Here is a 13,617-nt window from a genome sequence, read left to right as displayed (position 1 = left end):
TCACGTCATCGATACACTACAATTGTAACACACTTGGTAGTTTTCCTCCTTCGAGAAGACAACTCTCTCATTCATTCAACTCATATCAAACAAAGGTAAAACTATAATAAAGCACATACAACATTTACACATAGTTTATACATCACATTCTTATATATTCATAAACATCAGACATGGTCATACATATGTATCTTAATTCAATCAAACTCATGACATATCATTTAATTAAATCGAATATTAACAACTTATAATTCATTTTCTATTGCATTAGCATAACACAAACCACAAACCTCAAATCAAACCACAAACCTTTAATTGCCTAGGACAAGTTGTCAAAATTTAGCTCGTTCCAGTGGTTAACAAAACGAGAATCCAAATTTTCCTAAGTTGACTCAAAATAGAAAAACACAACTCTCCTAACGAGAGGATTGCTCGCCTAGTGATAAAATATCCCATGCCTCTCTTCCAAAATCAATAATGTCACTCGCTTAGTAAGCTTTTGGCTCACCCAACGAGTCTACATAAAATAGAAGTCATGACACATTGATGAACCTGTTTCCTAGGCTTTAGAATGTATTTTTCTCCATTCTCATAAATCAAAAGCAAAGTCATCAAATAAAAAATGTACCCTATGATACCAATTGAACCAAATTTACCAATCTTTGCAACAATTACAATTTCATATCCCAATCACACATATCAAAACTAACCTCCATCCTCAATTAAACACAACTTTAAGGAATGATAAATATGTTTTTTTGGTCTAAGATAGCATTTTTCTTTCGTCTTTACAAATCACAACCAATTCCAACTTATCAAAAACACTATGTTAACCAAATTGAGTCAAATTTGCCAATCCTAGAGATCAACGCACCAACAAATCAAAATTTCAAATATATAATTCTTCAAACCATCAAATTCATCTCATTTAATAATTTTAATAAGTTCAAAAAAAATTATACTACAATTCCATACATTGCACACCATCATCATACAATTTACATTTCATCACTCATTAATAAGAATTAGATTGAAAATAGTTTTCCTTACTTGTTTTAGAAAACCTTTTTGGGCCTCACGCATGCTTAACATCTCTACATCTCACATGTACTCTAAGAAAAGAGCTCAAATTAATGACCCACGTCCTTAGAATTGAAACAAAGCAAAGATTTCTAAAGAGCCTCCTAAGATCACATGCAGAACCAAAATGGTCCACGTGCATTACATCAAAGATTGACTCTAAAAAGGGACAAAAATTGAACTTACTCTATTTGAGAAATTGATCGATTAAAAAATATTGCTTAACACTAGGAGTAAGGTGTATTTTGATCTTGAAAAAGATAAAGAATGAGGTCAAAAATTTAGAGAAAAAAATAGAGTTAAGAGAAAAGGTGTCTAGGCATAAAGGTTTTGATAAAATAAATTTGTTTTTTATTAGAATAATAGGATTTAGGGTTTAGAGTTTAGGGTTTATATATATATATATATATATATATATATATATATATATATATATATATATATATATATATATATATATATATATATATATATATATATATATATATATATATATATATATATATATATAACTTTCTTTTAATTTTAAAATATAAAATTTATCATTTCATAAAATCATTTTCTATTCCTAACACTTTTTAGGGTCTCACAAAATAAAAAGTATTTAAAAATAATATTAATAAACAAATAATATAACATTTAAATAAAATACTAATAAAAGTAATAATAATTAATGTTATTAATTTGTTTATACTTTAATACTTAATTATTATTTTTTTCAATCAATTATATTTTTCAAATTAATTACACTAATTAATTTTATTTATTTGAAAACTAATCATTCACATTTTAGTTAAAATTAAATTTAACTAATTATATTTTATTATATAATAATTTTAACTATAAAAATAAAATTATAATTTTATGCTTTTATTTATTAAAACCCTTTTTTTAACTGTTATATCCCTCCATTTATTCACAAACTTTTCCTCTGTAAAGTAAACAACGATAATATTTTCTCCCTAATCACTTTTTCAAATCCATCATTTCAAGTAAACATAACCCGTCTGTTTGATTGAGCATGTGGCATATTGCTTCTGTCATAAATTTAGTTAATTGACATACATTTTTCATGCTATATTTACTTTAAATGCACATTTGTTCTAATTGATTGGATGAAAATTATATCCAGTGGGTTTTTATGTTTAACTTTACGCTAGTGAAGTGTAATAATGAATTATAAAATTTTGGGAAAGATTCACATTAATATTCAAAACTTTGTTAATTAAATTTTATATGTTTTTCATGATGTTGTAGCATACTTTACTTCGATAGACTAAAATATCATCCAATCATATGAGTAATCGCATTATTATATATAATATTTAGTTTTAGACTAATCATTTAAACCATATATAACAACGATATTGGTAGGGTTTTGTAATTTTTTAAATTAAATTAAATTTTGCATCGAATTCTTGGTAGGGTTTTATAATTTTTTAAATTAAATTAAATTTTGCATCGAATTCTTGATATAATTAATAAACTTACAGTATTTTATGCATTAATAACTTGTTTAAATATTTGTATGACTATAGTTATATATAATATTATTGCATATGACATCAATTGTCTTGTGACAGATGTCAAGTGGGTCGGATCACAATCGAATCTTAGCGTTTGGACGGTTATACTCTTAAGTAAAAGAGTTGCGCCGTGACTAATGGTTATGGTTTTTGGACTCGATCCTAACAATTGGTATCAAAGTCAAGGTAATGAATTCGATTCTTGGTGGGTAATTATTAAGAGAGAGATTGTTGCAAGTTGCACAATTGTCCCGTGACAGAGGCCAGGTGGGCCAAGTCACAATCCAAGTGGGATTCCTAATAGAACAATTGTTGAGGGGGAGTTACACTCTTAAGTAAAAAGAGTTGCGTCCTGACTAATGGCTATAACTTTTGGCCTAGTGGTAAGCGCTCGATCCTAACAATGGTAGTTATGGTTCGGTAGGATATTTTCTTAGTATGCTTTGTGGTTGCAGCGTAGTCTGATCTTCCATATCAGAAACGATTAATTCCTTGTTGTTGGAGAATCATCCTTGGTTGATGAAGTTGCAATGAGAAATTTGATGAAAGGATCATTTTTAGTGTTATGTTGATGCGGTGAATCTATAGTTGGGTTCGTGTAGGTGCAAGGACTGAGTCGTGTTGGATCTGCAGTGGAGTTCACGTGTGGCGAGATGCTCTTGGATCTACAAAGGATGTTGTAACATTCCGACCAGATATTACGGATTTAAATAATAAAATAAAGAAAAGTAATTAAGCCGCAATAAATAAACCTCATTTCCCAAAATACGGGAAATTTAAAACTTTATTAGATTATAAAAAGACCAATATTCCATAATTTGTAAACGTAAAGTAATAATAAATTCAAAATACAATCATCAAAACTCCCGACCTAGCCCACGCTCCTAGCCTACGCCTCAGCAGCTCCTCCTGCAATATCATCTGCTCACATGTACCGCATACACGATCATCGTCAAGCACAAGCAGATAGGGTGAGCTAAAAGATAACACATAAATATACATTAAACATATATATATATATATATATATATATATATATATATATATATATATATATATATATATATAATAGAATACATCAAAAATAAAATCTCTTCCTTTAATCTGCATGGCCACAACCATTTATAATATCATTTTACCACCAAAGAACCTCCTCCTTCTTTATCACATGGCCACAACCAGGTAATATCAATACACCTCAAGGAAGACTCGTTCCCTTCCTTCCACAGGGCCACAACCATGTGGTATCAGTGCACATCAAGGAGACTCGTTCCAGCTCTTCCACGTGGCCACAACCATGCTAGCAGTGTTCTACATCTCCTAGTGAGTATCTCAAGGTGCCTTGCTGCCACCCCTATCGGCCATAAGCGATAGAGCACGTGCGGGAACCATGCTACGGATCACACACCGTAACACCAGGTGAAGTTCCCAAATACGAACATAGTCCGTAACGTCCCAGGACTACCAAACTCGTTAGCGAATTACTGAGGAGGGCCATCCATCTTGACCCATCCATACTGGCACAACCAGCACACTCACACCGACAACACTCGCCAACCCGAGCCACAACTCAAAGGTTCCTCGTGTTCATCCGCTATCCTGAGCCACAACTCAAGGGAAGTCATTCCGGGCCACAACCCATAGAATGCCACGTGCTTAACCCCTATCCCGAGCCACAACTCAAGGATACGTTCCGGGCCACAACCCATGGAACACCAGCAAGCCCACCATCAAGATATCTTAGAAGCCTTATAGACCACACATCACCATTCAATTCCAATCAATCCCATACCGCAAAATTGATTGTCTTTAAACCCAACATCCATCAATTTTGGGCTTAAACTTCCAACTCTCACCTAAGCACTCTAGTTCATCTCGCTTAGGCTAGGTTACCTCGTCTGAGCGAGCACCATGCACAAACCCAGCCTTGAACACTCGCTTAGGCGAGTTACACTCGCCTGGATGAGACCACATTTCGCCTAAGAATCACATCTCTTGCCTGGGCTGCGAGTTAAGCCAACATCAGAACGTTCTTCAAATTCTCGCCTAGGCGAGAGGCTCTCGCTTGAGCGAGACGCACTTTCTCCCAAAATAGAAAATTCCGCCTGCACGAGATGTGCAACCAAAAAACTCAAACACACATGGGTTCTCGCTTAGGTGAGACACACTCGCCTAAGCGAGATGGTCAGTCGCCCAAGATCAAAATACCCCGCTTGAGCGAGATGCTCGAGCAGAACCTGAAATTGTGTCTCTGCAATTCTCACCTAGGCGAGTCTGGCTCGCTTGAGCGAGAAGTGAAGACCTTGGCACTGCTTTACGCTCGCGACAACAACAATTGCGCCCAAACACACACCAATTCGTACCAATGCATTCAGACAACATTGTACCAACATTACAAGCATGATTTAGACACAATATAGAACCCCAAACCCCAAATTTACACCGTAGCAACATACTCAGCGCAAAAACCATTCTTGTTCATGCAATTAGGTAAGAGTCTCAATGGAACAGTGTCAAATCACCGAAACCCCAAATTTATCACATATACAACACGAAATCCACACATAAAAAGTAGTACATTCATGCAATATGACCTAAGGCATACAGTTTCGGATTCAACTCCCCTAACCTAGAATTTTCCCTTGCTTAGAAAAATGCAGAGTGTTGGAAATCCCTCCTTGATCATTAGGCAGCCTGACACCTTCCCTTCACTATGCTCTCAATTGCCAAAACCCTCTAAACCCTCTCTCAATTTTCGCACCCTTGCAAAGCCCTCAGAAAATAGCTTCTCCAAACCCCTCTTCTGTATAGAGGTTCTTCTTTACCATAAGAGTCTATTTTGACAAATCAATAAAATATTGAATTGATTGAATTCTTCACTAAAAAAGAATTTTATTATTATTATTATGAATTATTGACTTCATTTAATGAATTCTAAAAGAAATGAGTTGAACTTCATTTTACTAAGAATTCAATTTTGTAATATTTCTTTATGCATTACTATTTAAAAATGGATGTTCAAATTAACGTTAACGACGAGATCTATTATCATTTTTCGCATGTCCTCGGAAAAGGTTCCTTAAAAGGGTTTAATGCATAAAACGAAAATTAAGACTTTTAATGGTAAGTTTTATTGTTACTTAAGTCTTCTGTCGACTCTGAGTCGCACGCATACTGTCTTGTATCACCTTCACTATCTCAGTGGTTTGCTACAAGAATTATGGCCCAAGCACCACTGACTCCCCATCCTACTGCCAACACAATAGAGTCCTGCATCTCCTACCATACAATGCCTAGTATGGTGCCATCCCAATGCTGGAATGGTAGCTATTATTGTACGTGAACTCCACCAATGGCAACATGTCACTCCACGTACCTAGGTGATCTAACACACAAGTCCTCAGCAAGTCTTCCAACGACTATATGGTTCTCTCAAACTGCCCATCCGTCTAAGGGTGATATGCTGAGCTCATTTTCAGCTGAGTACCCAAGGCATTCTGCAGTGATTGCCAAAATCTCGATGTGAACCTCGGGTCTTTGTCCGACACAATACTCGTAGGCACCCCATGTAGTCTGACCACTTCTCGGACATATTGATCTGCCAATTTGTCCATAGACATCTTCTGATTAATCGGTAGGAAGTGCGCACACTTCGTCAGTCATTCTACAATAACCCAGATCGAGTCATGTCCTCTCACTGACCGTGGCAAGTGCGTGACAAAATCCATGGAAATGTTGTCCCATTTCCATTGTGGAATGTCGAGAGGCTCCAAAGTGCCACCCAGCCTCTGATGCTCAATCTTCGCCTTCTGACATACCAAACAAGAAGTGACATAATCGACCACATCAATCTTCATACCTGTCCACCAGAAGGTCGCTTTCAAGTCCTTATACATCTTAGTCATACCTGGATGTAAGCTAAGACGACTCTTATGCCCTTCATCCAAGAGCATTTTCCTCAAAACCCGACTACAGGGTACACACACCCTCTCTCTGAATCTCAGGATACCATCTTTGCCCATCCTGAAGTCCTTTCTCTTCTTTGTGCCCAACTCACTAATGATCTGCTGCAGTTCCTGATCATTACCCTGTTCCACCCTGACCTCATCTAGGAACTCATTAGTGATCTGCAACATGTTGCACCGTATATGATCAGCACCTATATGTAGATTCAAGTTCATATCTCGCAATTTCTCGATAAACTCCAACTCCTTCATCATCATAGCAGATATATGAACTCTCTTCCTACTCAAAGCGTCAGCAACTACATTGGCTTTACCTAGATGGTATAGAAGCTCAAAATCATAGTCTTTCAAATACTCCATCCAACACCTCTGTCTCATATTCAGCTCTTTCTGATCAAATAAGTACTTCAAAATTTTATGATCGTTGAACACTTGGAACTGTGAACCATACAAGTAGTGCCTCCACGTCTTGAGAGCAAAAACTACCGCAGCCAACTCCAAGTCATGTGTAGGGTAGTTCTTCTCGTGTACCTTCAGTTGACGAGAGGCATAAGCAAAGGGTCGTTTCTCCTGCATCAACACAAAACCCAAGCCCTGGTATGAAGCATCACAGTACACCTCAAACATCTTGGTTGTGTTAGGAATAGCTAGTATAGGTGCAGTGGTCAATCTCCTCTTCATGTCCTCAAAACAGACTTCATCTGTCCAAGAAAAAGGTTGGTCTTTCCTGGTGAGTTGAGTCAATGCAATCACCATCTTAGAGAACCCTTCCACAAAATGCCTATAATAACCTGCCAGGCCCAAGAAACTTCTCACCTCGGTTATTGTCTGTGGTCTCTCCCACCTCACCACTGTTTCAATCTTCGTTGGGTCCACTTCTATTCCTTAGGCTGAGATTACATGACCCAAGAACTGTACCTCATCCAGCCAAAACTCACACTTTGAAAGCTTCCCATACAGTTTATGCTCTCGAAGAACCTCTAAAACCACTCGCAAATGCTCTGCGTGCTCTTCTCGACTCTCAGAATATATCAGTATGTTGTCAATGAATACAACGACAAACTACTCCAGATAAGGTCGAAATATCCTGTTCATGTAGTCCATGAATATAGCAGGAGCATTCGTCACCATAAACGGCATCACCACGTACTCATAGTGTCCGTAGCGAGACCTGAATGTTGTCTTCTGCACATCCTCTAGTTTGACTAAGATCTGATGATATCCAGACCTCAAGTCAATCTTAGAGAACACAACTGCTCCCCTCAATTGATCCAGCAACGGGTACTTATTCTGGGCAACGGGTACTTATTCTTTATAGTCAGCTTATTCAACCGACGATAATCTACACACAATTTGGAGTTGTCGTCCTTCTTTTTGACTAGCAGCACCGGTGCTCCCCATGGTGATGCACTCGGCCGGATAAACTTCTTCTCAAGCAGATCCTCAATCTACTTCTTCAACTCTGCTAACTCAGTTGGCGCCATCCGATACGGTGCCATAGATACTAGGTCAGCTCCAGGGATGAGATCAATGGTGAAATCCACATCCCTACTAGGTGGCAATTCTGGAATTTCATCTGGGAAGACATCTACGTATTCATCCACCACTGGAATCATGCTGATTCGCTCGGCAGTACTCATCTTCTCTGTCTAAGCCACTATCATGAAGTAGGTAGCTCCGGCCTCAATCTCCTTCACCGCCAGATTAGAAGAGATAAGCTTCAGACCTGCTGTATCTGGAAACACTACTCTGCGCCATCTGTAATCGATGACAACATGGTTGCTCGACAACCAGTCCATTCCCAGAATCACGTCTAAACCTTCCATCGGTAGGCAGATGAGATTCACCTTGAACCTGCGGCCTGCCACCTCTATAGGGCATCCCACACAAACAGACATGGTGGATACCTCTCTAGACGCTGGTGTCGCAACTATTAACTCGCACGCCAGCTTTCACATCACTAAACCAAGCCTCCTCACACATTCATTGGATACGAATGAATGGGTAACTCCTGAGTCATACAACACAACAACCTTGTGATCAAACAACAAACAAGCAGTTTGTACTAAGTTACCTGACTGAGCTGTCTCGGTAGTCGTCAAGGCGAACACACGACTCGGTACTCTAGGTCGATCCCCAACTGGCTTCTTCGTTGGCGCACTGTCAATTGGTTTCTTATTAGGGCAGTGATGTGCGAAATGCCCTGTCTGATCACAAACATAGCACTTGCCAGTGCTACCACCACCTCCCGAGCTACCTAAGGGTTTTGGACAATCCCTCCTGAGATGCTCTCCACCACAGTTATAACACCGTAATTTCTTGGTCGAACTATGAGGTTTGTCATATGGCTTCTTCTGTTGTCCTGAATCAATGGTGTTCTTTTGAGGTCGAGCTACTCTGTTAGGCCCCATCACCAGCTGCTCAACGACGTTGGCATGCTCCACCAAGACTGGGAACTCCCTGATCTGGAGTGGTACAATGAATCGGCGCAACTCGTATTTTAGCCCGCCCTCATATTTTCTGCATCTCCACTCCTCGGTGACGGTGGGAGAGTAGAACCTGGCCAAGTACTCAAATCTGTCTGTGTATGCCTACACAGTCAGGTTCCTCTGCTGGAACGTTAGGAATTCTGTCTCTCTCTCGTGCCTGGCATCGTCTAGAAAATACTTTTCCAAGAATCTCGCCCGGAAAGAAGTCCAGGTAACCTCCTCGTCCCGGGTTTACATGAGTTGCTGCATGCCCGCCCACCAGTAAGAATGTGATGAAAGTTAGCCTTTGGGCATCAGTGCACTTTATAACTTTGCAAATCTTCTCACACTTCTTAAGCCATGCATCAACCTCATCCGGAGTGGATTTGGCCATGAATTTTGAGGGCTTATGCCTCATAAAGTCCAATATCGACATTGGGCGTGTGGGTGCTACCACGACTCTAGGTTGCGCTACAATGGGTTGCATCGCATCTACCATCCGATGTATTGCCTGTGCGATCTCATCAGCCCCAACATTATTCCTCCTCCGCCTATTTCCCAAAGCCTGAGCACGCCACATATCACTGTTCACATCAAACATCTTTAGTTAAGACTTTATACCAAAAGTTAGTTAACAATCAATGATCAAAATGATCTCACAAGCACACACGGTAAGCTCACTCCCCATAGCCCCAAAAATCTTTTGAAAATCATTGCTCTGATACCAAATGTAACATCCTGACCAGATATTACGGATTTAAATAATAAAATAAAGAAAAGTAATTAAGCCGCAATAAATAAAACCTCATTTCCCAAAACACGGGAAATTTAAAACTTTATTAGATTATAAAAAGACCAATATTCCATAATTTGTAAACATAAAGTAATAATAAAGTCCTATAGTGTTTACAAATTATTATTCAAAATACAATCATCGAAACTCCAAATCTAGCCCACGCTCTGAGCCTAAGCCTCACCAGCTCCTCCTGCAATATCATCTGCTCTGTACCGCGTACCCGATCATCGCCAAGCACAAGCAAATAGGGTGAGCTAAAAGATAACACATAAATATACATTAAACATATATATATATATATATAATAGAATACAACAAAAATAAAATCTCTTCCTTTAATTCGCATAGCCACAACCATTTATAATATCATTTTACCACCAAAGAACCTCCTCCTTCTTTATCACATGGCCACAACCAGGTAATATCAATACACCTCAAGGAAGACTCGTTCCCTTCCTTCCACATGACCACAACCATGTGGTATCAGTGCACATCAAGGAGACTTGTTCCATCTCTTCCACATGGCCACAACCATGCTAGCAGTGTTCTACATCTCCTAGTGAGTATCTCAAGGCACCTTGCTGCCACACCTATCGGCCACAAGCGATAGAGCACGTGCGGGAACCATGCTACGGATCACACACCGTAACGCCGGGTGAAGTTCCCAAATACGAACATAGTCTGTAACGTCCCAGGACTACCAAACTCGTTAGCGAATTACTGAGGAGGGCAATCCATCTGGACCCATCCGTACTGGCCATAACTAGCACACTCACGCCGGCAACACTTGCCAACCCGAGCCACAACTCAAAGGTTCCTCGTGTTCATCTACTATCCTGAGCCATAACTCAAGGGAAGTCATTCCGGGCACAACCCATAGAATGCCATGTGCTTAACCCTTATCCCAAGCCACAACTCAAGGATACGTTCTGGGCCACAACCCATGGAACACTAGCAAGCCCACCATCGAGATATCTTAGAAGCCTTATAAACCACGCATCACCATTCAACTCCAATCAATCCCATACCGCAAAATTGATTGTCTTTAAACCCAGCATCCATCCATTCTTGACTTAAACTTCCAACTCTCGCCTAAGCACTCCAGTTCATCTCGCTTAGGCTAGGTTACTTCGCCTGAGCGAGCACCATGCACAAACCCAACCTCGAACACTCGCTTAGGCGAGTTACACTCGCCTGGGCGAGACCACATTTCGCCTAAGAATCACATCTCTCGCTTGGGCTGCGAGTTAAGCCAACATCAGAACGTTCTTCGAATTCTCGCTTAGGCAAGAGGCTCTCGCTTGAGCGAGACGCACTTTCGCCCAAAACAGAAAATCCCGCCTGCGCGAGATGTGATACCAAAAAACTCAAACACACACGGGTTCTCGCTTAGGTGAGACACACTCGCCTAAGCAAGATGGTCAGTCGCCCAAGATCAAAACACCCCGCTTGAGCGAGATGCTCGAGCAGAACCTGAAATTGTGTCTCTCCAATTCTCGCCTAAGCGAGTCTGGCTCCTTGATTAGGGGACCTTGGCACTGCTTTACGCTCGCGACAGCAGCAATTGCGCCCAAACACACACCAATTCGTACCAATTCATTCAGACAACATTGTACCAACATTACAAGCATGATTTAGACACAATATAGAACCCTAAACCCCAAATTTTACCACATAGCAGCATACTCAGCGCAAAAACCATTCTTGTTCATGCAATTAGGTAAGAGTTTCAATGGAACAGTGTCAAATCACCCAAACCCCAAATTCATCACATATACAACACAAAATCCACACATAAAAACCAGTACATTCATGCAATATGACCAAAGGCATACAGTTTCGGATTCAACTCCCCTAACCTGGAATTTTCCCTTGCTTAGAAAAATCCAGAGTGTTGGAAAGCCCTCCTTGATCACTAGGCAGCCTGACACCTTCCCTTCACTATGCTCTCAATTGCCAAAACCCTCTCAACCCTCTCTCAATTTTCGCACCCTTGCAAAGCCCTCAGAAAACAGCTTCTCCAAACCTCTCTTCTCTCTCAAAAATTTCCTTTTAAGGGTGCCTTAAAAGGGTTTAATGCATAAAACGAAAATTAAGACTTTTAATGGTAAGTTTTATTGTTACTTAAGGCTTTTAGTATTTGTTTTTCAGCCCTCCTAGCTGCCCTCTTCTGCTAGGGTTCTCCCCACCTTTTCATATTCATGCCATACCAATTTTTTTTTTAGCAAAAACAAAAAGAGAATTAATTTTGCGCCACCAAGGTTTCAACCCATGACCATGCCAAAGCCAAATCAATACTAAACAAATCAAGCCAACTCATGTTTCTTGCCAACTCACACAATTCAAGTATTATGCCATACGAAACATGCTTCAACATATTATTAAAACAATAATAATTAAATAACACACAATTTGGCACACATAGGACTCGAACCCAAGTCCTCTCACCACAACCAAAGTACTCTCAACCATTTAAGCTAGTACTTTTCACATCATACCATCAAAATTTAATGTCATAAATACACTACCTACCTGCATTTATTAATTAATTATTTATTTAATTAATTAAATTTTGCGGATCTTACAAATGTCGTAGTTGGTGTTCACATGGCTTGGTGAGTGATGTACGATGGAGATCTGATTTGTGTAAGTCACGGTTTGCAGCATGTGCGTGGAGGAAGTGCTCTCGGGTTTACAGATCAACTACGACAAGAGTCAATGGAGTCAAATGACACGATGGCTACGAAGTGCAAATGTCCGATCTATGGCTCTGTGCAATGTTTGGTGGTTTTGCGTCGTGGGTTGCGGCATGATTCCGACTAAGGGTGTATGGTGTTTATGCACGAGCATTGGCTAATATTTATGTAAGGTTTTTGGTGATTATACACAGGCATTAGTAAGCATGGATGCAGGGTGCATGGAAATTCTTGGGATGACTTAATTCGAAGTGGAAATTCTTGGGATTGTTTGATTCCAAGTGAAAATTCTTCAAATGGTTTAATTCCAAGTGGAAATTCTTAAAATGGTTTGATTCCGAGTGGAAATTTTTGGGATAGTTTCATTGTAAGTGGAAATTTTTGGGATGGTTTGATTCCAAGTGGAAATTCTTGGGATAGTTTGATTCTAAGTGGAAATTCTCGGGAAAATTTGATTCCAAGTGATACTCTTTATGGTGGAGTATGATTGATGGTATTGACAATGAAGATGTTTTTATTTTAATTTGGGTGGAGAATGTTAGGCTAATGAAAATAACTTGTCTTGAAAAGTCCCACATCGCCTAGGATAACCAAGGGGTGGATGTTAGTGACTATATAATGGGTTTTCAGTCCAAGATGTTCTTTGCCCCAAGTCAAAGACACTTTAAGCTAGTGTTTAACTTTTCTTATTCTCTTGTAATAAAGTATTGTAAGGTGTAGCTAAATTCTTTCTCAGAAGGGTGTGCGTGTTTTTTGTGTGTTGTACAAATTTGCACATAGTGATTATTCTCTATGGTTGTGATTTTTCTTCGTATTTGGAGTTTCCATGTTACATTTTTGTGTTCTTTGGGTTAATCTTATTTCTCTATTAATAGGATGATTCTTGGGGATAAAAACAATAATTTCTTAATTGATGATGTGTTTTTCCCAACAAATATATATAAACTAAAACTTGTACTTATACTTTAACATAATAGAAATAAAATTTTGTTTTTGTTAAGTTTGTTATCTCTATACACTTAAATTTTATATATATTAATAATCGTGTGCATTATTTTATATTTTATTATTTTAAAAATTACTTTA

General features: G+C 38.9%; 1 protein-coding gene across 1 annotated transcript; it reads right to left on the bottom strand.

Moving 5' to 3' along the window:
* Window positions 1–8,523: 8,523 nt before the first annotated feature.
* On the bottom strand, window positions 8,524–9,640 carry LOC146883626 (uncharacterized). The gene is made up of 2 exons (XM_085666658.1): window positions 9,296–9,640; window positions 8,524–9,162 (listed from the first exon to the last, which is right to left on the bottom strand). The coding sequence occupies exons 1-2, from the start codon at window positions 9,638–9,640 to the stop codon at window positions 8,524–8,526; spliced, it is 984 nt and encodes a 327-aa protein (XP_085522784.1).
* Window positions 9,641–13,617: the final 3,977 nt, after the last annotated feature.

The sequence above is a fragment of the Vigna unguiculata genome, chromosome 9 (assembly GCF_037176805.1).
Source record: "Vigna unguiculata cultivar grain cowpea cultivar isolate G323 ecotype 2 chromosome 9, ASM3717680v1, whole genome shotgun sequence".
Classification (NCBI taxonomy): Eukaryota; Viridiplantae; Streptophyta; class Magnoliopsida; order Fabales; family Fabaceae; genus Vigna; species Vigna unguiculata.
The sequence above is the reverse complement of the archived record's forward strand: the minus strand, read 5'-3'. Positions and strand labels throughout refer to the sequence as shown.